The 22,803-nt window shown below is 51.0% G+C and overlaps 1 protein-coding gene across 3 annotated transcripts in view; it reads right to left on the bottom strand.

Annotated features, from left to right (window-relative positions):
- The window catches only part of KANK4 (KN motif and ankyrin repeat domains 4), a 44,133-nt gene that overhangs the window by 1,374 nt on the left and 19,956 nt on the right, over positions 1 to 22,803 (bottom strand). Inside the window, exons 6-14 of one of the 3 annotated variants that reach the window (XM_037404761.1) lie at positions 18,566 to 18,648; positions 15,197 to 17,146; positions 14,159 to 14,270; positions 12,626 to 12,853; positions 11,946 to 12,033; positions 11,315 to 11,534; positions 9,557 to 9,699; positions 8,387 to 8,587; positions 7,435 to 7,543 (exon numbers count right to left, since the gene is read on the bottom strand). In XM_037404761.1, the coding sequence (XP_037260658.1) occupies positions 7,442 to 7,543; positions 8,387 to 8,587; positions 9,557 to 9,699; positions 11,315 to 11,534; positions 11,946 to 12,033; positions 12,626 to 12,853; positions 14,159 to 14,270; positions 15,197 to 17,146; positions 18,566 to 18,581 (3,060 nt within the window). In that variant the 5' untranslated portion in view covers positions 18,582 to 18,648 and the 3' untranslated portion in view covers positions 7,435 to 7,441. Of the gene's footprint in view, positions 1 to 5,842; positions 7,544 to 8,386; positions 8,588 to 9,556; positions 9,700 to 11,314; positions 11,535 to 11,945; positions 12,034 to 12,625; positions 12,854 to 14,158; positions 14,271 to 15,196; positions 17,147 to 18,565; positions 18,649 to 22,803 lie in introns of those variants that run through there. The other 2 variants (XM_037404760.1, XM_037404762.1) reach the window with 2 other exon arrangements.

The raw sequence follows: 22,803 nt of genomic DNA, 5'->3' as shown, positions 1-22,803 counted from the left end.
CTGTGATAACTGGACCCCTTAGGATAGCAGCACATCAGAGATCCATGTTCTGCAGCATCCCAAATGGAAAAGGAACATGAATCACCTTGACCTTGCCTTCAGCCCTGTCCAGGTGGGCTCCAAGGTCTCGGCTGCTTTCACAAGTCTGGTGGGTTGGAGCAGAGTTTATTTCTGATTCCTGCACACAAAGGAAAATACTCACTAGCAGCATAAAACCTCTTTATTCCTGATAGAGCAGCCCTGGCTGTAGGTGTGATGCCTCTGTAACTGCCCAGTTAAAATTAAAAATCACATCCTAATCAAAGTAATTGTAGCAATTAAAACCACATTTGCGTGAGGTTATTCTGCTGTGTTTCCCATCCAGGATGCCTTGGGCAGAATGCAGACCTGCTGAGCTTGGCTTTTCCTTTCCATCATCCTAGGAAGTAGGTTTTCTCTCCAGAAGTGACATGACGCTGCAGTTGCCTTTACAAAATCACCAGCGAGCTGCCGCAAGGAAGAAGTAAACCAAAAAAAGAAGAGGTCCTCAAAGGTCTCCTTTTTCCTGAAGAAATGTACTTTCTGGGAGGGTTACTTGTTTGCAGTTTGAACAGGAATGGTCTCTTCCATCTCATAAAGCCCTTCATTGGCTTTATTTTTTTCTTTTCTTCTTTTTTAACACTTTGATGTGCAGATATGACAGGCCATCTGTTGAAAATAAACATGTTTAGAAGATGGGTTTCTCCTGGCACTCTGGGACTCATTTGCTGCAGGTTCTGGTTTATTTGTATGCAGCAGAAAAGAAACTCCCCTAAACAGCAATGCGCTATCTTTCCCTCCTTTCCCCTCTCTGCCAGGTGGGCCTTTTTACAGATTCGTTACCATTCAAGGAAAAAGGACACTCTGGACGCTTGTGTGCAGCGGTGCTCCTAAAACACAAACTCAGCAGAAATCTCATGCGGATGGGAGACAGCGAGAGCGTGACGCCACACCTGGGAGCTTCCACGAGACAGATGTGAGGACCAACAGCCTGATGTGTTTGCTGAGAGCTGCGTGCAGCCCCCAGGGCTGAGCTGGGCCCCAGCGGTACCCCCTGTCCTCCCACCGCAGCTCAAAGGGCTAAACCGTGGGCAGGAGCCCGATGCCTCCTCACACGGCCCATTGCAGGGTTTGGGGGCTCTTGTATCCCCCAGCACCGATGGTGCTTGGCACAGGCCTTAGTGCTCACCTTACGAGATGGGGTGGATTTGTGCGCCAGAGAGGATGTTTTGCAGCACGGTCATGCCAAAAAACACTTCTCAACAGGGACGTTTTTTGCTCCAAGCTGTGTTTGAGCTAGAAGAAGCCCCTGTTACTGGTGACGCCCACTGCTGGCATTGCTGGCAGTCCCTGCCACGGTTTCTCTGCAAGTTTTCTTCCTGAGGATATACTGGCCTGGTGTCTGCCGCTGCTCGCTGGAAAGCAGCTTTAGCCAGTGAGGAGTGCATGTGGGACCTGCCTGTCAGATGGGTTTATTTCTTAGCTGGGTATTTCACTGCTCCGGCCAGCAAAGCAGGAATCGTTGCGCAGCTCCTGATGCTCACAAGAACCTGTTCACTTGCTGCATTGGGGGAAGCAGATAAAACTGGACAGATTATGATTATTATGTGGGCAAATGTTTTAAAATATTGCTGGTTTTTAAATTGGGGAGTGGGGTGGCAAATGGTAACGGTTGCTGTCGGTGTTGGTGTCACCCTGTGCAGGGTAAAGCTGAGCTGTTGTTGGCCATGTGCTGTTTAACCCCCTCAGCACCAGCTTTTCCCCTCACAGATGGCACTTGCCAGGGGTACGTGGTCCCTGGCCTTCGGGTGATGCCTGGGTTTTGGTGGTGTGTTGGCAACTGGTCCTCACCTCCTCTGTGGCTGGAGCACACCCTGCCAGAGTTTTTAAATCTGCTCTTACCTTGCAGACCCAGGACTGAGCGCCTTTGTCTCATTTATCGTATTTCTCTCATCTTTCTCAAAACGGGACTATAAACCCTTATATGGAAACATCTGCCCATGAAAATGTAATACTCCCTATGAGCATTTTTAACTATTAAGAATTCACGTAGTACTTTTCTTACGCTGCTTTCCATTCCAGCTAGCAGCGTGCGAGGGAGGCAGTGCGTTCCCGAGCCCCTTCCGCACAGCTGCCATCGGCTGATGGCACCCGTGCTGGACCAGGGCAGGGACCTGCGCATCCTCACCGAACCACTACAGAGACCGGCCAGGGAACGCTGCGCAGCCCCAGCCGCGGTGGCTGCACTGGCTCCGATTGTTGTGCTCTCACTGCTTTTACTGCTGAAATGGCACTAGATGGAGCAATTGACAAAATATTGTATTTCTGCTGCATTCGGCCCGGGCCTGGTGGCTTGCCAGAGAGGCTGCCCCAAGGGATGCTCTAAGGATGCTCTGTCCTCTCAGCTCAAACCAAGAAAGACAAACTGCCACACCTCTGAGCTGGCGTTTTCCCCTGCAAATAGGTGGGTGCTGCGAAAAGGAGGAGACGTCTGAGTACCACAAGAGATTTCTAGGAAATTAAATCACAGCCCGTCTTGCCCCTGCTGATAACTGCGCTTTGTGGCTGGCAAGAGCGGGGTGAAGCAGCCCCTCCCCACCGAGGTGTGGAGACAGGACCAGGTGCTGGGTGGAAGCCGGGCCCCAAACACCCCAAAGCGGAGGTGCTGTCAATGTGCCCGACACGCTGCCCCTGTGGCAGCTCATTCCCCTCTGGCAAATAAATCTGCCTTTGTGACCGAGACATTCATCTCTTCTAAAAATATTAAATGCTGCTGATAGTCACTGATCTGACAGCACCCAAGCTGCTGATGGGGCGGTTTCTGGATGATAAACTGAGAGGTGCTGATTTTCTCTGCCACCTGTGTGGGCAAGACGAGGGGAAGAAAGAGAAAGCAGAAGCGATTGTGTTTCGTACCCTGTGCTTCAAGTCGGACCCGAGAAACCTGCCAGCCATCGATTTTGCCTCTCCTGCAGCATTAAGCCTTAAGACACTCATCCCAGCACCCAGTTGTCACCCCATGTGGGGAGACAACGGCCCACAGAGGTCACAGGAGTGAAGCCACAGCATGTCCTCACTGCCTGGCTGCGGTCCCACCAATTTAATTACCAGTGGCAGTTGTGTTCACGAGTTGCATGGGACTCGGCGCGCACATGGGGCTCAAGGTGGTCCGCTCTCTCCCTGTGCTGTGAACGTGGCCATGGCCCCGCCGCGGAGGCCAGTGGATGTTTCTTGCCCAGGGCTCCCGGCCCTGCTCCTGGGCGGGCCCTCCTCTGTGCCGTGGGCTGAGGATACTTGATATTTACAGCAGAAGAAATGAGTTAACCTTTAACAAAAGCTAACTGCAATGTTTAAAGTAGCCTGGACAACGTTTGCAAATCACTGCAACTGTTCCATCCCCTTCTCTGTGCTGTGTGATCTCAAGATGATGCCGAGGAACCACCTGCATCCCCACAGCAGGGATGGAGCCCGCTTTGCTGTTTCTTTCCCCAGCCAGAGGCCTGCCGCCCCACAGCCGAGCCCTGTGAGGTTTTCGCCACCCCGCAGGCGCTGAGCACAAGGCAGCCTTTTGTCCAGGCCTGCTGGATCACAGGGACCGCACATTTAGCCACGGACTGGGCGGCGGTTTCATTTCTTGCATATCTTGGAGCTGATGTCAGGACGGCACGGGGGCGGCCGTGGGGGCTGTCCTGCTCCGGGTGGGCACAGCATGGCTGCAGCTCCATGTGTCCCACCCCCACCCCAGGGAGGCGTTGCTCCCGTGCCTTGGCAGCGCGCAAGAGGCAGGAGGAACAATTTGGGCTCATCTGGTTTTCGGTAAGGAGGGGGGAAGCCACCAGCTGGTTTCTTTTGTGTGTTGTATCTGGCATGGGTACGGGCACCAAACCACGTGCAGAAGGCAGCTGGGGTGAGAGGGTCTCGCGTGGCTCTGTCCAGGTCCGGCACCAGTGAGGTCAGCCAGGGCACAGAGGAGGGCTGGGGGCTCCACTCCCCCAGGGGTCCATGCCCCAGCACAGTCCCTTCAGGGTCATGCGCTGTGTGCTTATATGGTGGCTTCAGAACCTGCTTTTGCCATGGAGCTGGAGCCTGCCGGCTGCGGGTGGGGTCTCCAGGCATGAGGCACAGAATCACAGACTTCATGGTTTGGGGTGGCAGGGACCTTAAAGGCCATCTAGTCCAACCCCCTGCAGCGAGCAGGGACATCTCCAGCTCGATCAGGCTGCTCAGAGCCCATCCCGCCTGGCCTTGAATGTCTGCAGGCATCCAGCGTCCCCTTTTACCAGGATGGACCTTGGGCGGAGCTGGCTGCAGTTCCTCTGGCATCTCCCCTCTGGCACTGCCATCCCCGTTCTGCCACCAAAGCCTTTGGTGTCCAGCGTCACACTCAGGCAGTCCTGGCATCCCTGGGGACACCCGAGGGCCTTGTGTGCGTCTGGGGTGGGGGACAACATCTGGGTAGCAGAGGGCTTTCTCTGAAGGTAGCGGTAAATTAGAGGGGAGAACCCACAGAATCACTGGAACTGATGCTGTTTTTCAGTCCCAGTGTGGATGCTGAGGGCTGCACAGTGCCGCGCTCCTCCGTGACCACGGAGGTGCCTTGGATGAGACCATCAGAGTCCCCGCTCCCCTCCTCGCATCAAGAGAAAGGGATACGCTAGAAATGGCCATAAGGAGAGTGGAAAAATCGTGTTCAGATGAGTTTCTCGTCATTCTTTCCCTTCATAGCTAATCAGTTCATAGATGGTGAGCTCGTAAAGATCATTAGATTAATTTCTTTCCTTGCTGTGACTTAATTGTCTCTCATTTGTATTGTACAGCGCTCGCACTGGGGATGTATTTTGCTTGTCTATATTTAGTTTGATCTCTACCGTATAAATTAAGGCTGGCTCTGGGGCCCTCTGTGGCACTGGGATCCCGCAGACGATTTTCTGTCGGTTCTGTGCAATCTGGTGCTGCTGCAGCGTGACACTGGGCAGGGGGAGGTGCCGAGGGCAGCACCGAACCATCCGTGGTCCCTTGGGCTCCACATGAGCGGAGGAGCTGCTCGGGGGGGTCACCCCATGGGAGCTGCTCCTCACGGGGCAGATGGATCGAGGGGAAAAGAGGAAATACGAGGCAAAGGAATGCAAACAAACATTCTTGGGATGTAGTTAATCAGCCTGGGCTGCCGGGGTGGGGATGTGGAGGGAGGCAGGGGAAGGCAGCAAAGCGTGTGCTGCAGCAGACCGCGAAAATGTTACCTCTCCCTGAGTCGCACTACAGTGAGCTCAATATCCCTAGGAATTCCACGGGCAGGAGAAGGCAGGTGCTTCCCAAAGCCACCCTCATCCTTAGCAGAAAATCTCCCATGTTCTGGCTTCTTATGTTGAAGCCAGAAAGTTCACCTCACTCTGGGCAGCAGCCAGAGTTGAAGTGAAATTCCTCTCTGCAAGCGCAGTTCCAGAGCTCTCGGGGAAGTAGTGAAAATTGTCACTTGGATGCTATTACAGCTCTTTTTGCTTGCAGCCGGGGCCTGGTGGCCATGCTGTGGGTGCTCACACTGCTTCTGGGTGCTCAGTGCTCAGCCCCCAGGAACATAAATCGGGGCAATTCCTGCAAAAAAACTCCCACCCTGCCCTGTCTGTGTGGGGAGCTGGGGCATGGGACCTCCGGGGGGCACTGGTCTGAAGAAACGCCTCAAAAATGCCTGATTTAACCATGTGCACATACGTGCAGTCACCGCGGGCCGAGGGCTGTCCTGGCTGTCCTTCCCTGTCCACCGGAGCATCCCTGCTGCCTCACACTGGGAGAGCACCGTGGCAATGGGGACAGGCACAGGAGCAAATGCAGGTAAAGGTTTAACTCGAGTTTATTTGTATGCAAAAGAGGTAACTGCATTTTGGGATAGAGTTAAAAAAAGGCGCCTAGACATCTGAGATGGTGAATGCTTCTGAAAACACGAGGAAAGAAAATGGAGCAGATGGCAGATTTCCATGGAAAACGGAGGGCAGGGGCTGTCCTCCCCTCCCTGCAAGGCGGTAAGTGTTACCGGCGTGAGGATGGGGGCTCGTCAGCGGCTTTGCAATATGAGGGAAGGGTAAAGGCAGCTTAAGAGAGATTTCATCGTGATGTGAATTGACTTGGAAGTAACCAAAGTAGTCTAGGATTAACTTCTGCTTAGTAACAAAAGAAAGAAAAGTAAAAGCAAATCTCCCTAGTTAGCTAATTAGTTTTGGCAAGTAGATCCAGGCTTTTGGTGGTGGCATCCAGGTCCCCCAAAGCCTGTGGAGGGCATCCACTGGGTCCTGGTGCAGCACAGCCTCACGAAACGGCATTTCCCAGCACAGAGCAACTTAATGACAGTATAAAGGTGTTTGGAGAAGTGGGGCTGGAGCCCTCCCTCTTCAGCAGCAGCAGGGGGATTTAAGAGAAACTCCCTGCCCCACGTATGATTTGAGGCGATGCTGGACTGACCCTGTGGGTGCCCCATGGCGGGGTGGGGGGAGGGGCAGCTGGCACCAGCCAACTCCAGCAGCTAAATCACAGCATGGCTTTAGCTGGGAGTGGTTTGGGCATCTGGAGGTTAAGCACAAGGGAAAGGGGAGAGCAGATGCTTGCCCGGAAGGCATCTGTCAGCAAGGTCACTCCACCAAACTCTCGGACATTAATGCATCCTGGGATGGGAATCTGTTGTGATCATCTTGTGCCATGCTTGGGATAACCTGATCCACCCTGCTGTGCCTGAGCATCACATGTGCTGATGCACGGTGCATGTCAATGGGCTACGCTTCCCTGTTGGCTCAAACTTAATTAGGAAAAATAAGAGCCATATGGTAATTCCAAATACAGGCAAAACAATGTCTGTGTGTTTGGGTCTGGTATACTCAAATATTTTCCTAGAGCATTAATTTTTAATTCTTACATCAGACCCACATAAGCAAACATAAATAGGATTTTATACTTTACATAATCCATCCAGCTTGTGTTTGTCGTTACATATACTGAATAATCACTGCCTGCCGCTACATACAGAAGAGCTAATAATAAATATTAGAACACAAACTTACAAGTTAAATGAGATACAGTTAAGTAGTTGATTAAAAGGACAAACATAATCTAAGGTTACAAAAGACTTAAGTATTGCTTTTCTAATGTGCTTTTCTCCTTCATTTTGGTCGCTCACCTGCCAAATCTGTACCAAAAGGAGTGTATAGGAGAGCTTGGAATCATTTGTGGCAATGTGCATAGATTAGGGGGGGTGTAAACAGGCTTAATGAGGAGAATTAGCCATGGGGAACACACGCAGGTAACTGACAGGGTTCATCCCCCTGTACGTATGGAAATCTACTACACCGGCCGTGGCCACCGAGGCGAGCAGCAGGGCTGTTGCAGGAAGGAGCAGTTTGTTCCCCACTCCCCATCCCACTTTCTTCTCACCGCTTGGTCACGCAGAGAGGGACGGGCTCTGCTCGGCGTGGGCTCGCAGGAGCGCTGCAATGTCCTCGCGGGCAGCACGCTGGGCCAGCGACAGGGCTGAGTTACCGCCCTGCGGGGAGGGAAGAGGTGAAGACGTTACTGCCCGAATTCCTGCCTCTCGCCCCAGCCACTCCTGTAATCCACCCAGCTCCATTCTCAACCGCCTCCGCTCCTTGGCCCCATCCCTGCTATTTGCAACCTGCGCGCTGATGATATTTCTCAGCGGGTATTTCACTGCCCAGCAGTTTACCCCCAAAACCTCCTCCCCTGCACTTACTCCCTCGCTTAAAATGAGTCACCGTCCTGCAACCTTCCCGTGGTGTTTTGGGGTTTAACCTCAACTGCACAAAATGCGTCCCTGCCGTGCCCTCTCCTGGTCCCGGTGCTGCCCAGCATCTTAGACAAAACTGTAATTTAGTTAGAACTACAAGTATAGTAACTATACACACAGCCACGCAGCTTGTCGCTGTGAGCCCACGCAGATTTCCACTGGCCAGCTAGGCTGCTCCCAGCCCAGCCCCATCCCATGCAACCCCCTGGAGAGGTGTCTGTTCTCAGCGGGGAGTTAGTTGCTGCTAATTTCTTGGAGCTGAAGCTCTGCTGATTCCATAGCCAGGGTTTCATCTGGTTTTTTTCAGATTTACACTGGGCTGGGCTCTTCCCCCAGTGCTCCTGCCCAGGCTACGGCTGGGATGCAGGATGCTGCCACAGCCACCCCATCCAGCAAGCACCGAAACCAGGGCTACTCTCCTAAAAGTGGTCCCCTGACTAGAAAGAAGACCAAAACGATACTTCTTCACTTAAAACCCACCCCCTGGGCATTGCTGCCTGTAAACTGTGATCCCACATGAGTTTTCCCCACCCAGTGCACATGAGGTTGTGTACGGGACCGAGCGCAGCTCCGGAGCCTCACCTTGTCTGTCAGTGTGACCTGGCAGCCGGGCTGGGCCAAGAGAAGCCTGACAATGTCGGCGTTGCCCTGCCGGCAGGCCACCATCAGGGCCGTCGTCCCCTCCTCATCCTGCAGGTTGACGTCAGCCTGGCAGGCGAGGAGGGCCCGCACCATGTCGTCCCGCTCGTGGCTGACCCCCAGCATCAGGGCAGTCTGGCCTCCCTGCAACCGCACAGGGAAAGGCTGAGCACCCCTCACCCACTGCTACAGTCCTGCTCGTTCAGACCGTTATAGAACAATAAGAATAATAATAATGAATGTTATTATTGCATATATAATTGCATATATTTTTTGCATGGTAGATAGAGAGTAATAACATTATTAATGCATATTGCATCTTCTTGCATATTGTTATTAAATAACCCTGGGGCTCTTCAGCAGGTGGTGTGAGAGATGCCTGCTCACTTGCACCACTGCCCTGTCCATGCGGAGGGTCTTTGCAGCAGCATGGCCAAACTGCCCAGCTCCCAGTTGCCCCAGACGTCCCAGTTGTCCCCCTAACACTCCTGGGCACTTTAACTTCGCTCCAGACTAACTTTTACAGCTGGCTGGAAGAAAAGCTGGATGAGGGCACTGTCATCCTGAGACCAAAATGCGTGACACCGTTGAAACAACAGCTTGCCGGCAGACCTGGGGTTCCTATACCCTGGGGCCTACCCCATGCTGCTCCTCCCTGGTATCACTTCTGATTTTTTAGCCCAGAAAAATCATTTTGCAAAATTTTCAGCCTCCCTTTAGCCTCTTCATGTTACCCAGCTCCCGCGTCCCTCCACAGGGAGCCGGTGGGCAGCCACGCTGCAGTTCAACTGAGGTTGCTTTTGTAACTTTTGGGAAGCAGCAACTCCAACCCACTGTCTGCTGCCGAGTCTCAGCCTGGCGCTGCACATGCAAATGATACACCCCGCCGCAGCCCGAGATCTCTACCGGGGACATGGTGATGCCTCAGCCTGAACTGGCGTCGCACAGTGACGGCCATAAACAGGAGGCTACGACGAGCTCAGCAGGAGCCACTTCACAGATGCCTCTGCCAAATAAATACCCACTGCAGGCTGGCTGCCCTCCGCCCGTGGCACGATCCCACACGGGGCCACGCTTGGTTTTCAAAGAAACAACAGAACTACAGGGACACACCTGGGCAGCTCGCAGGTTGACGTCTCCCTCCTTCAGCAGCTTCATCACCACCTCCATGTCCTCACCTGTTTCGGCAGCTGCCAGCGGGGTGAGCATCACCGCTGTGTAGCCAGCGCGGTTCTGCAGGTCCAGGCGGCACACACCTGGCAGGCGATGTACCATGCATGGGAAGGATTCAGCCCCATGTTGAATCAACCGGAGGGAATGGGAAGCAAAGAGAAAGTTATAGAATGTGTGACATCTTATATTCCTAGAAACAGTTTCCATAATTGTACAGGATTGAGATTTCCCCATGTTAAATATCTAGTCTCGTGAGCGCAGCATTAAACGGCCCTTGGTGCTATGCATTGCTAGAGCTAATTACAGTTGCTAAGGTCAACTCAATTAACTTTGAAGACCATAACGAAACAAAACAAAAAAAGGGTGCCGGAGAGGACAATTAATGCCTTGGGCACATGCCAGTTGTGGAGCTGTGGGCTGTTTGCTTCAACTCCTGCAGCAAGGGAGCAGCAGACAGACGAGCATCACCCAATGAACAGCATAAATCAGTCTTGGCCCCATTTCACCCAATTTCCACCCCAAAGCCCCTATTTACAGCTCCACCAGAGGCATGGGCTGTGTCTAACAAGGGCTCGGGTCCAGCCCTGCCCCAGGGACCCAGCCACCTTGGGCACTCAGCAGCAGAAGGGGACAAACTGCCACAGCTCTCTGCAAGTCTGCAGCAACAATCAGGTTATAGACGTGTATGATAATCTGCCATTTCCCCAACATTCAACAGATTGTCTGGCCCATGAGAAAAGGCCAAAGTGCCTTTATTCTTTCGGAGCATGTGTGCGGTTTCCACCACCCCCACCCCCCACACTAGCTCAGCTGAGATTTTTCTTTCTTCATCACATGCTGAAAGTTCAATAGTTTAACATGGGGTTTTTCTGCAGCGCTGTAGGGTTTGTTATGCTCTCAGGGATCTGACCCTCCTGCTCCAAGCCATGATGTGGCATTTGCTACTACAAGAAGCTGGGAAGCCACCCCATCTCACCTGACTGGGGCTGTGAGAGACACCCCTTGGGCACAGGGATCGCGAGCCGTCCCCAAAGTCAGACTGCAAAGCCCTTAAGACAGGGGTCCTCAAACCTTTTAAACAGGGGGCCGGCGCGGATGCAGTGGCAGGCAGTCATCTGCGGCTGCTTGGTTTCCCCCCCTAACCCCCGGCGGGGGGGGGGGGCGGGGGGGGGTCTGTAAATACCAGGGGCCAGATTGAGCACCCTGGGGGGCCGTATCCGGCCCGCAGTTTGAGGGCCCCTGCCTTAAGATGTGTCAGGGCCCTGAGGGCCTTCATGAGCTTTAACAGCCCTGAGGAGCCTCAGCTGGGACCTGTGCCCACACCCACGGGCCCGTGGCCAAGCTGTGGGGGAGGATGCTGGTTTTCAGATCAGCTATGTCTTCTGGATGGACCTTGTCCCTGCATTTGCCTCCTGGATGGTCCTTAGCCCCATGCTTGGCTACTGGATGGCGCCCTTGCATTAGGTGGCAGCTGGTCCCCAGCCCCACCTCCTTTTGCTCCTGACTGAACTCCCTGGGAAGACCCTGGATCTCATTCACTGTTTGCCATATTTGAGACTGTTTATGGACCCTGTTACCTGGCTCTGCACACCGTGGCCATCCCCTCTGGGACTGTGCCCCACTGCCAAGAGCAACATCAAGTAACTTCCCCACCCACACCCAACGAAAGCCATGGCTCAGCAGAGTGGCTCTTCCTACCTGTGTCTAGCAGGAGCTTTGCAATCGGGAAGTTGGAATGGGAAACGCTGTAGTGAAGCGCCGTGTTGCCGTTCCTGTCAGCCAGGTTCACCACCATCACCAGGAGCTGGGGCTGGATGGCCCCCAATGCCTTGAGATATGCTGCAACCACCTCTGGGCTGGAAGACTTGCGGCTCGACACCCGGAACCACTCCTGGCAGACGGTGCTCAGAATGTGCCGCTGAAAACACCAAGGTCTCACCGTTACTCCTGGGTAGTCATCCTGCAAACCAATTGCTGCCCCAGCACCTCACCCCACACCACTTTGTCCTCTGCTCCGGCATCCCCCAGCTGGTCTTTAGCTTGTGGTTTTGTGATTACTGCTATAACTTAAGGGGGAAAGGCATTTCCTGTGGTAACTTGAATGAGTAAGCAGAGAAAACCTTCATCTTCTCCCCGCCCCCCCCTCCCCCTTCTCATTTCTTTTGGCTATTCTAAAATTGACTCAGAGTTCATCTCCGCCCCTCTCCTCACAAAGCTGTCCATGGCATGGGAGGGCACAGCCTGCAACGTGCCGTCAGGATAATCTTATCCATTACATGTAACAGAGCGCGAGAACCTCATCTGAAACGGGATTGAAAAATATCGGTACCAGATGCTTGTCGCTTGTGGTCCTGATTTCTGAGAGGTGCTTGCTGAGCAGCTGGCAGTCGGCAAGGAAATCTTCAGAGGGTTTGCATCTAAAGGGAAAATACTTCTGTAAATCCATCACTGGACAAAACGTGCAGGAGGTATTGAAGCAGGAAGGAGAACATGCAGTTTAGGTCAGAATATGTTCAACACTTACTAAGTGCTTAACTTTATGGACACAAGTTGTCCACTGACTGGACACATTTTAGGTACAAAATTAAGCCGTTAAATAAGTGTTTAAGTCCAGAGTCCCTGAGCTGTACAGTCAACTTCATCAGGTGCAAGAATCCTTAAAGGGGGTGGGGGGGCAGGATCTTGTTCCTGAATCTGCAAAGAAGTTCACTGTGAAACTTTACATGAGAGGGGAAAAATGAGCTAATTCTCACCAAATATGACTCACTCCATCTTTTCCCCAGTCAAGCGTAGGGCCTGAATCAATCCCCATTAGATTCTGTAGCAACTCAAAAAATACTGAGCTCTTTAAAGCCTTTTCCCATGTCTACGGAGGCAAGTGGCTGCCTTTGCACTGAGCAGATGAAGCCCTGACCCCAGCCTTGTAGGAGCAACTGAATGCAGCGCTGCGCATCCTGTGGCTGCAGAAACGTGATGGACAGCAGGATCGCTGCCTGGTTTTCTGGTTACCTGTCAGCCTTCTGCTGAGTGCAAGGCACTTCTGCTGGTGGCTCCTGCAGGTCATCACCCTCACGCCTCTCCTGCGAGGAGGTCCCCGACAAAGCCCCCTTGCTTTCACCTCCAGCTTTTGCCTGTGTGGGCTCCAAATCATCAGCTCTTTTCTCCGTCTCACTCTCCCCGTCGCCATCCGATGGGCTCTCTTCACAACTTGTGTCTTCACTTGAAGTCGTTTCGTAGCTATTTGAGGACACCACACGTTACTCACTCCTTCCCCATCGGCAACCACGGGGCCTGACCAAGACTCATTGAAGACACCCACTGACTCCAATGGGCCTTGGATGAAGCCCAGAGTGATAGACAAGTTAAAAGGTTAGAGCCACAGCCAAACTGGGGGTTAGTCTGGTTTTTGGCTTCTTAAGCCAGCAGGAGTGTGACAGAAGCAGTTAATTAGCAGCAGGCAAGGTTACTTCAGGAACTACTCGGCTGGTGTGGAGGGCTGTCCATCGCACGAGCCCCGGCGCGGCCAGGCAAGGGCTGTGTGCTGCCTCCAGGCCGGAGCTGCCAAGGACCTGGCACAGGCCCTGTGGCCAGGTGGGACAGGCAGCATGTTGGCAGCCTTGAAGATTGCTCGACAAAAACTGGGTTTGCAGCTCCAGCACAGACCCGAGTCCACCATTCGAGCAGCCCCACCAGAAAGACCTCTCTTCTGCTTGTCCAAAAGCATTAATAACAATAACATCTTCCACGGGACAGAACATTTCACTCTGAGGGATCCCAAAACTCTTCTCAGGCTAGTCAAGATTCCTTTACTTGCTACAGGTTGTACCTATTTCAGCAACTGTTGGCAGAAGCTCCACACAAGAGTAACACCTGATGAACCCAACAGCAGTAGCCATCAAGCTGGGAAGTCAGAGAAGCATCTGTCTGCAGAAACCAGCGGAGGGACAGTGACATGCACCCTGCCCTCTGCATGCCAGCACACATACTCCTTGGTAGAAGATGTGCCAGTGCTGCCCTTAGAGACACACCTACGGCACACGCTGTATCTAGCTAGCTCAAAGGGCGTTAGGAACTGGGTGTTGGAGCATGTCCTAAAATATCTCCTTCGCCCCAAGGTAATTCCTTATTTACTAGAATAGTCTTTTCTCAGTCCCTGAACCAACTTTTGTTGGTCGTCGCTGGAGCGTGGAGGCAGGTTAGTGGCAGCATGCCCACCCAGGCAGTGCTGACCGCCTCCAAAACCCACCAAAGTTAGTGGGAATCTCCCCAAAGACCCCGCTGGGTTTTGGAGGAAGCCCCAAAAGATGGGTGTGCAGAGGGTGTCTGTCCCCAGGGCGGCCCCTGCTGCTCTGAAAATACCATCATCTTTACTACGGGGTTACCTACAGGTTATCAGTGCTGGATTAAAGAAGGGAGAAAAGCTCTGTTTCAAAGGGCCTTTTAATCAAGAGGTTTGGAGGGGAAAAAAGAATGACTTCTTCAGCAATATAGAGAACATTACATGATAAAAAAGGCAGTTTTGTCTTCTGAACAGATGCTTACCCACCATTTACCCCAACAAACTGAAGATTCTTTTTGGTCCCATTGCCTCCTGCATGGAAACCATAACCTTTCTTTTTCATGATAGACTTAAGACTTGTGGCTGGAGAGATTTCTAGCAAAATACAAAATAATAGATTAATTAAGCAGATGTGCCATAACTATCAGTAACTATTACCAACTTCTAGCAACAAACTACAAATCACAACTGTAAGTATCTTTCTTCATCTTCAGAGATTCTTTTTATGTCTTGCAAAATTATGGCTGCACCTGGCCACAACATGAACCTGCCCTGGCACCTCTAAAATACAGGTCTCAAACATCTCCAAGTCACTGGGAATATAAAGAAAGTGACTGGAAATTATATATGTGTCCTACGAATATAAGTAGGTTTTACTTTTATAATAATGTTTATTTATTTATTTTTTTCCCCAATACTAATGTACTGGAAATCTCTTCTATAAATCTCCTATAATACTACACAGATGAGTCTTTCCATCAGACTTTGGATAGTCTCATTATGTATTGCTTTTAAGTAATAGGTCACTTATCTATTTGCAAGCCCCTCCCCCCCACCCCCCGCCTCCACAGCCTTTGGGTTCTCATTTTCATATAAGCCAAAATTATTTTAGACAAATGGTTGTGAGTGGGGACAGGCCTCTTCCCAAGCCTAGTTACTCAGTTAGCGTGGACTGGTTTTGGTTCTGGTGAACCCCATATGCAGGTCTACCCCAGATGAGCATAAGTCCCATATTCCCAATTGAGAAAAGTAGTTATTTGATGGGATAGCCCAAAGTATGGCCAATTTTTGAAGCTGATCCCGAGTATAACTGAGCCACAGCTTTATCAGCTCCTGCATCATTTGCTTTTTTTCATTTAAGACCACATAGCTTATGATTTGCCTTTCTCATACATGTTTAGGAGGGGCTATTTCTGATCTGACTGATACTAATTACACCACTGCATCATCCCCGCTCAACACTTGAATAATGGGAAGAGCTTTGGCCCAGACAGGTTGAAACCTGTGCCAGTGTTATTTACCCAACTGTTGATAGTGCGTGTTCGAATTCTCCTTATCGGCGGGCCCTTGCGTAGAGTAGGCGGACAGCAACGAGTTTAAGGAATTAACTAATTGGTTCTGAATGGAGCTGAGCTTGGAGGCCGGTTGTTTAATAGCACTTGCTAACTCAGGGTAGCCATGCTCCAAACACAGCCACTGCTCCTGCAAAAGCTCCTGGATTTTTTTTACGTATTGGCTGATGGGGTCAACAGCAGGGAGATCCTCATGGTCAGGGGGACTGTCCTCTTCCAGCCCATCTTGAGGTTTATCTTCTCCAAAGCCTGCCTCGTTTTCACCTGCCCTTGAGCCACTTCTTGTTCCTTGATAGCTTTCTGCACTCACAGCATGAGCAGCCAGACTCTGGGTACCATAGTTATTCCTGTGATTTTGATTGTCATCACCGAGGTGCTCATCAATCTTCAGCTGGGTGAAGCATGGTGCATGAAGTCCAGCCTTGACGCCAGCTTCACCAAAACTTCCAGGTCCCTCTCCACTGACGCTGGTGTGAGCATCTGTCAGTCCCGGATCTCTCCGAGCACCCAGCTTCATTGCCTGCACGTTTGCATTGTCTGCTCTCTGGACACTGCATCCTACGGATTTGGTGGAGACTGGGATATTTACGTTGATGCCTTTATCGTGGGCTTGTTTGGCCCCGGTTACCTGCGAGAGGTCGGTGTTCACCGCAGCATCATAGCACTGCAAAGCCCCACTGCTCCACCTGGACAGCGCCGTGGCCTCTTTGGTGTTTTCCCGGCACAGTTTCTCTTCCAGCTGAGCTTTAGAGCTGGCCAGTAACTTAATGCTTTTCTCCTTCTCCTTGATCTCATGATCCTGCTGCTCCAGCACTGCCCTGATCTGCTCGAGCTCTTCTTTCTTCTTGCCCAGCTGCTCCTCCAGAGCAGCAATCTGCTGCTTTAGCTCAGCAACCCCACCGGGCTCTCCAGCATCACAAGGCTGAGGACCACAGCTCTCCTTGTTCTCCTCAGCCCAGACACTCCCCTCCTCAACTTGCTTCAGCACCTTCGGAGTCATTTCACTCACACTTAACTCCCTTTCCCCAGGGTTCGTGTTCTCCTCCATGAGCTGGCTGGCAGCCAGTGATGCTGGTTCACTCCCAGTCAAGGCGGAGCGACCACTGGTGTCGGTGGCATCGCCCTCCTCACCTCCGCTCTCCATCACCACCTGCAGCTGCGGCGCCGCAGGATGCTGGTTCTGCCACAGCGACTGCATCTGCATCGGTCCTGGGCTGCCTCCACCGGGATGCCCCAAGGAGACATCTTCCTCCAAACTCATCTCCCGGGGGAGATTTAACACTATGTTGTCGGAGCCGGACGAATGCAACACAGGGTGAAACGTGCTTTCGGAGCCACTCCGGTCATGGCAGTGCTGGGGAGGTGGCCAGAGGGGTGAGGGCACCCTCCCGTCCCGCGGCAGGGGCTGGCCAGGCGGCAGTGCAGCAGGCATGCTGGAGGCTCGAAGCAGCTGCGGCCGCCCCCGGAGCTCACCTTCCTGCCACCCCAGCTCTGCCTGCCGCCACGTCTCCGTCAGAAGGGCTTTTCTCCGGTAAGCCAGCTCATCAGTTGCTGGCAAGGGTGCCTCGTTGGGCAGGAGAGGATGGGGGGTCTCCTCCGCCCCCAGCGATGCCTTTCGCTGGGGGAAGGAGCAGGTTGCCGTCCAGCTCTTGCTGGGAGCAGATGTGCATGCACGGGAGCTGTTCTCAGGCAGGCTGAAGTTTCGGGGCAGGGTGCTGAATTTTGGCTGCTTGGCTTTCCGGTGGATGTGAACCCTTCGGATGGTGTTCCCTTTCTCGATGTCATCCACGTACTTCAGAAAGTCCAGGTCCAAGTGAAAGCCGTATGGTGTCTCCACGGAGTAAGGGAGGCTGCGGGGCTGCTCCCTCTCCCCATCAGGTTTGGGTGGCTGTCTGTCTGCTGAAACAACAACAACAAGATGCATGAATTTTGAAGACACCAAAAAATTAACAAAAAGCATATTTAGAGCAGGGGGGAAATGTTACTGCTTTATTCGTCTCAGTTTCAGGCAGGTAGGGGGCTGCCGTTCAGCATTGTGGAGGCTCGTGGTGAAGCTGCAGAGACACAGCAACACGCATAAAGGTCTGATACGGTTTTCCAGAGGTGAATCAGGTAATTGTTGCACTGAGGAAGCTGAAAATTTGCTGAAATCATGGCTCTAATTGGCAATTAAGCAAACAGCAGGTTTTGCAGGCAGAGCTACGTGCCTGTGTAAGTATAAAGAGCTGCCCGATGTATAATAAATCCAGCTCAAAAACAGAAGGCGGAACCAATCTGTGACAATTACATTTTTCAAGGCTTTTGGTTTGGTTTTAACTTTTCAGTGGCACATCAAGCAGGAAAATCATTGCATTGTTTCATCTGCAAACACCGTGTCACAAATTATTCCTTGAAAATGACAAATACAGCACCAGGCAGAGGCTGGACCCAGACAGTGCCAGCCGGGGCTGCTTTACACAGCCGCATCCATGCGAAACACGTGCCTCCCAAGGTGACCGGCTGCACGGCACCGAGCGCAGCTTTTAATTGAGGTAAATCACCATGAAATGCACGACAGTGTGTCTGCCCACCCAGCCGTCACAGGCAAACCGTGCGGCTCCAGCAGTGCAGCCCGAGGCTCCTGGTTTAATACAACTTAATACAGTCGGATCCAGCCTGCAAAATTTCACAGCCCCCAATTTAGGCTTTAAGGGTCTAAGTAGTCAAACCGCAGCATCATTGCTCATTTTAGTTTATGCACAAGTCCCTCAAACCACAGCGGTTTGGGCTGCTTCGCACCTCTTACCAAACAAGCTGCGCTCCGTGAGGACAAGGAGGAGCAGCTCGACCAGGAGAAACCAGGTTTCATGGCTGCTCCCTTTGTCTCCATCCTGGTGTAGCAGCTGCGTGGGGACCAGGAGAACTTGGCATGGCTTTCGGTGCTGCTCATCACAGAGCATCACTGAGATGCAGATGCTTTTCTGAGGGGAAGCAGCACATGAAAGTCAGAGGAATGATGGAGGGAAAACATCACATGGGGTAATACAGCACAAGAGCACAGCCCGGACAGTGGGAGCAGAGGAGATCTGTCCTGGCTATGCACCACAGAGGACAGGAGGACAATATGTGCTGAACCGAGAGCTGTGACTGTGCTCTGGCTGCGGTTTATCAAGTCTGCATAATACATGAATGATGCATTTTTCATCTCCTGGCCCTACTGCCTATCTATAGAAAACAAGTTATTTACAGTATTTCTGGTAAGGACATTACTTCAAGGCTCGGTTAGGGTGTTTTTTTCAAGAAACAAATGAGCAAACATCCATCCTATAGCCTCCATACCATCTGTCTTCTCCATGGTGTGGTCTAATCAAGCTGTCACTTAAACATCTTCTGACAAGCTAGGGCAGATGAGTTGCTTCACCCTTGAAAAAAGGAAGAGAGATTTTTAAGTTTTAAAAAAGCTCAATCATCTGAACTTAAATCTCTTCTTAAAGCCTTACACTTCTTCACAGCCCACCCCCATCTTCTTTTCCATATTCTGCAGCCCAACTGTGTCTACTAAGCACTTTCAAGCTGCTTAAATCAATAGTTCCTTTTCCAGGGGCAACAATTTGTGCTTCATAGACACATCCCAGGTAGCTGGTTCTTATGAAACATCCCCTGCATTACAGATGGTTTTGACTACAAACGAGGAAAGAGAGACATTTAGGATATTTTCTACTGGGCTTGAGATAGATGGCACAGGGGCTCTTCACTGACGCCTGTAAGCTGGATATATCCAACGTAATCTAACTCCAAAAAGAGCAAGGGATATAAACAGTGCACAGAAATGACTGGTTTGTCATTTATTTTTTTTCAAATCTGTAACCAAAGATTCAAAATTTATATTGAATTCTGGTTCAAATGAAAGCCACTATTTCAGAGCACATCCATACTGTTATAAAGAACCTTCACCACATTGCACTAAACCACTGACAAATTGCTTTCGTATCAGGGAAGATCTTCAGGTGGAGATCTACCACCGCCTACATTGCAAACCTCACATCCTTCCTGGTCTGTACTGCCCTCCAGCTCCTGCCCATCATGTGGACACAGGTCAGACCCTCCTGGAGCACAAGAGGAGGTTAAGGCTGGGAACAACCAAGAAAGGTCCTGGGTGAAACTTCTCTGCTCCATGCCCTTTGGAAAGACACAGGGAGGAGGCAGGCAAGGGCAAAGGAGGCTGAGGCAGTTGGCCATCGCTGTAGACTTCCTGACTTGCATGAGAAGGACAGCATTGCTCAGAGTGAGAAGGTCTGGTTTTTAATTCCTGCTGGGAGGGAAAAAGGGGGGTGGGTGGGGGTGGTTCTTGGAGAGCAGATTGCTCGTTTAGGATTTTCCTTCAAGTATCTAATTTGGTTCCTAGCCAGAGATGGTCCCACAGCAGCTTGGAAGTCAATCCCTGCTTCTCCAGTGCATCCTTGAGCTCTGCAAGATTCTCAGGGGTAGGACCAAGCAGCACAAAGCCTGCGCTGAGCCAGCCCCATCTTACATTCATCTCATTGATCAAACTGTCAGAGTCTGAATTCATTTTCTGCTTGTAGTATTTCACCTAAGTGAGGGCTTTAGCACTTGACCGTGCTTCCAGAGCTCCCTGTGAAGGGGCTCCAGACAACCTTTACCCCTCGCTTCGCCTGGCACTGTACTTATCCAGCATCAGTCTGGTTCACCTTTCTGTTTTCTCTTCTGCAGTATCCATCAGCAGAACCATCCCTCAGGACCTCTGGCTCATTCACCGTTTCAAGAGCAGCTCTGCCTTGTTGGTCTTCTCCACTCTGCAGCTTCTAAATTCTCCTTTTAACACATAATTATTTCTGCATTGTGTAGCTCATCTTTCTTCTTGTGGCAATGGCAAGATAACTGGATATGCAGTGCAGATAAGGATATGCAGACTGTGGCAGTGCTGCTATTATTCTCCTCTAGAAGCACTGAAATAACATAGTTTAACTACAACAAAGACCAGCGGGAAAACAAAGTGAAATCCTGCTGTATTCTTGTCATAGGATGGATACTTTGAAAGTTCAAAATCTTTTAAAGAAACAATTAGTTCTGTCCATCAGGTAGACAGACAAGCTTATTCTCAATGTATAGCTCTGATGGAAAGTTAGGAGGGTCCCAGCTCAAGGAGAACATCAAAACTCTCAAGAGCTCCTCCAGGCTTGGTACCTCCTCGATGCTCATGTGGCCAAATGGCAACACTGATGCCTGCGCAACACCATGCAACCTTCTGAAACACCTTGACCAGCGGCCTCCTGACATGCTCTCCTATTGACTGCACTTCTGTAAAGGGCAATTTCTTCTGTTTCCTCCTGCCAATAAACAGCACATGCCAAAACAAACACTAACCCCTTTCTCAAATGGTTTTGAGGGTTTTTTTCAAATTTTCCCATTACAGTCAATTATGGATCTTAGCCACAGTCTGACCAGCTACACTTCACTCTTCTAGGTCAGTTATTTAGAAGGGGGTGGGGAAAGCCAGTGAATACGATGCTTTTTGATATCCAGATAATTACATCTATTTGGTTCATTTATGAGCTGTCTGGGTCCCAACTCTCCAGCCCAAATTGATCCTATGACTTTTCTCTTTTGACCAGTCTACTTCAAAATCACCTCATAAAAGCATGCTGAATGTACCCTGCCAGCTTGCTGATGTTCCCCCATCCCCACCCCTGGGGCAGCTCAGGTGCGCAACGGGTGGCTTTGAGCCAGAAAATGTGGCTCCTTGGACCCCACGGCTGCTCTCTGATGCCTGCTCCTAATAAAAATGAGACCAAAAAAAAAATATGAAGTGATCCACCAGAAGCAGCACACCTGTATGCCCGGGGTCCAGCCCGCAATTCAGGGCTGGCCAGTACTTTTAGGTGGGTCTCCATCCTGCTAATACCTGTTAGGCTGACCCTCTCTTGGGCTCTATATTTGCTGAGTTTTCCTCTATTGAATAAAAACTGGAGCATACTTATTTTCCTCTCTGGGCAGGCAACACCACCACGTGCGCAGCATCGCTGATTTTTACCTATACTACACAGAAAGGCAGTGGGGAGGATTAAGCCAGATTTGAATTACATTGCTTTTCTCAAGGCAGGAATAAATATATACAGAAATGGAAATCAAGAAGCCAAATATGTGAGAAGACAACAGCACACAGTGAAGTGGTTTTATTCCCTGGGGCAGCCCATTTGCAGGCACAATGCACTGTCTTTTTAACTAGTCTTGTCTCAAACACTGGCTCTTTACAGTCACACTTAACCCCTCTTTTACTCTGTCCCACTTGCCAGACAAAGCAACCACCCGCTGGCTCCCCCACCCACCAGCCAGCAGAAAGGAGAGCACCCTTACACCCCAGGAAATTTAAAGAACAAATTAACCATAAAGACAAATATATTAAGAATTTCATTTTCCCAGAGCCTCTTGCTAGCAATTTAAATTGGAAACGTTTAACCATGTGCCTATAAATAAGATAATTCATCCCCACTGAGCAGCACGTTAGCACAGTCTCATTAGCTATAACACAACATTTTTTTGAGCTCTGCCTGTCGTGTTCTCCTGCACTGCAGCAATAGCTTTAGCACTTTGTGGTGAAAGGAAAAACTATCGTTAGAAAAGCATCTTGCCACGTTACCTTCTCATGCTCCCACCTACAAGCCCATCATAGAGCAGAAGCACTTGCCTCCCTTAAAAGCATCTTCTCCCATGCGAGAGCCAGCAACGAAGTATTCGGAGCACCAAACATGCCTTTTCCAGTTGTTAAAAGTTGGTCAGCTAAGCAGCGACCTTGCTCAGAAAGCAAATATAAGTTTAAAACAAGAAGCACAAAAGAGCGATTAATTTTCTAATAAAGCAGACCGTTGCTTTCTTATGACCTTTCTGAGGACAGTTCAAGCCAGCTGTATAAAATGAGTTACTTTTCACAGCACAGTTACCTTTTCCATAGAACACAAAACACTTAAGTGCTGTCACTGGGCTGCCTGCCTTATCATGAAAAATTATTGAAAGGACAGTCAATTATTAATGATACAGTTCTTATTATACCTGATGCTGCAGGCTGCAGCCGGAGCTCGCCCTCCGCATGCTGCACCCTCGCAGGCTGAACGCATTAGTTATTCTGCGGAGCACCTCTCCCAAGGAAATGCAAGCGGCTGCCGCGATGAAACGGCAGCATCTTTAGCAGAAGCCGCAGAAGGTCTCAACGCCTGTAATTAATTCTGCTGAAGCCCCATTCCCATGCACGGAGCAGAAACAGCCCCTCAGCCCTTTACCCTTCTCCCTGCAGCTCCAGCTCCTCCCATCACAGCCATCCATCCACCCTTCCCAGGAGATGCTGAACAGGACGGGTGATGGCAGGAACGCGGCCGCCTGTAACCGCAGCACAGGCAGAGGATGCCTGACCTGCTGTGCCATGCCCAGCTGCTGCAAGAAGGGATGGGTAGCCCTTGGGCTCCTGTGGGTGCCAGTGCAACTCTCCATCTAAATTGCTCAAGCAAACTTCAATGCAAACAACACAAACTTCAAAATGCAGGCAGGTGAGGCAGGGGGCAGCT

The sequence above is a fragment of the Falco rusticolus genome, chromosome 11, assembly GCF_015220075.1.
Source record: "Falco rusticolus isolate bFalRus1 chromosome 11, bFalRus1.pri, whole genome shotgun sequence".
Classification (NCBI taxonomy): domain Eukaryota; kingdom Metazoa; phylum Chordata; class Aves; order Falconiformes; family Falconidae; genus Falco; species Falco rusticolus.
This window is presented reverse-complemented; position numbering and strand designations above follow the sequence as displayed.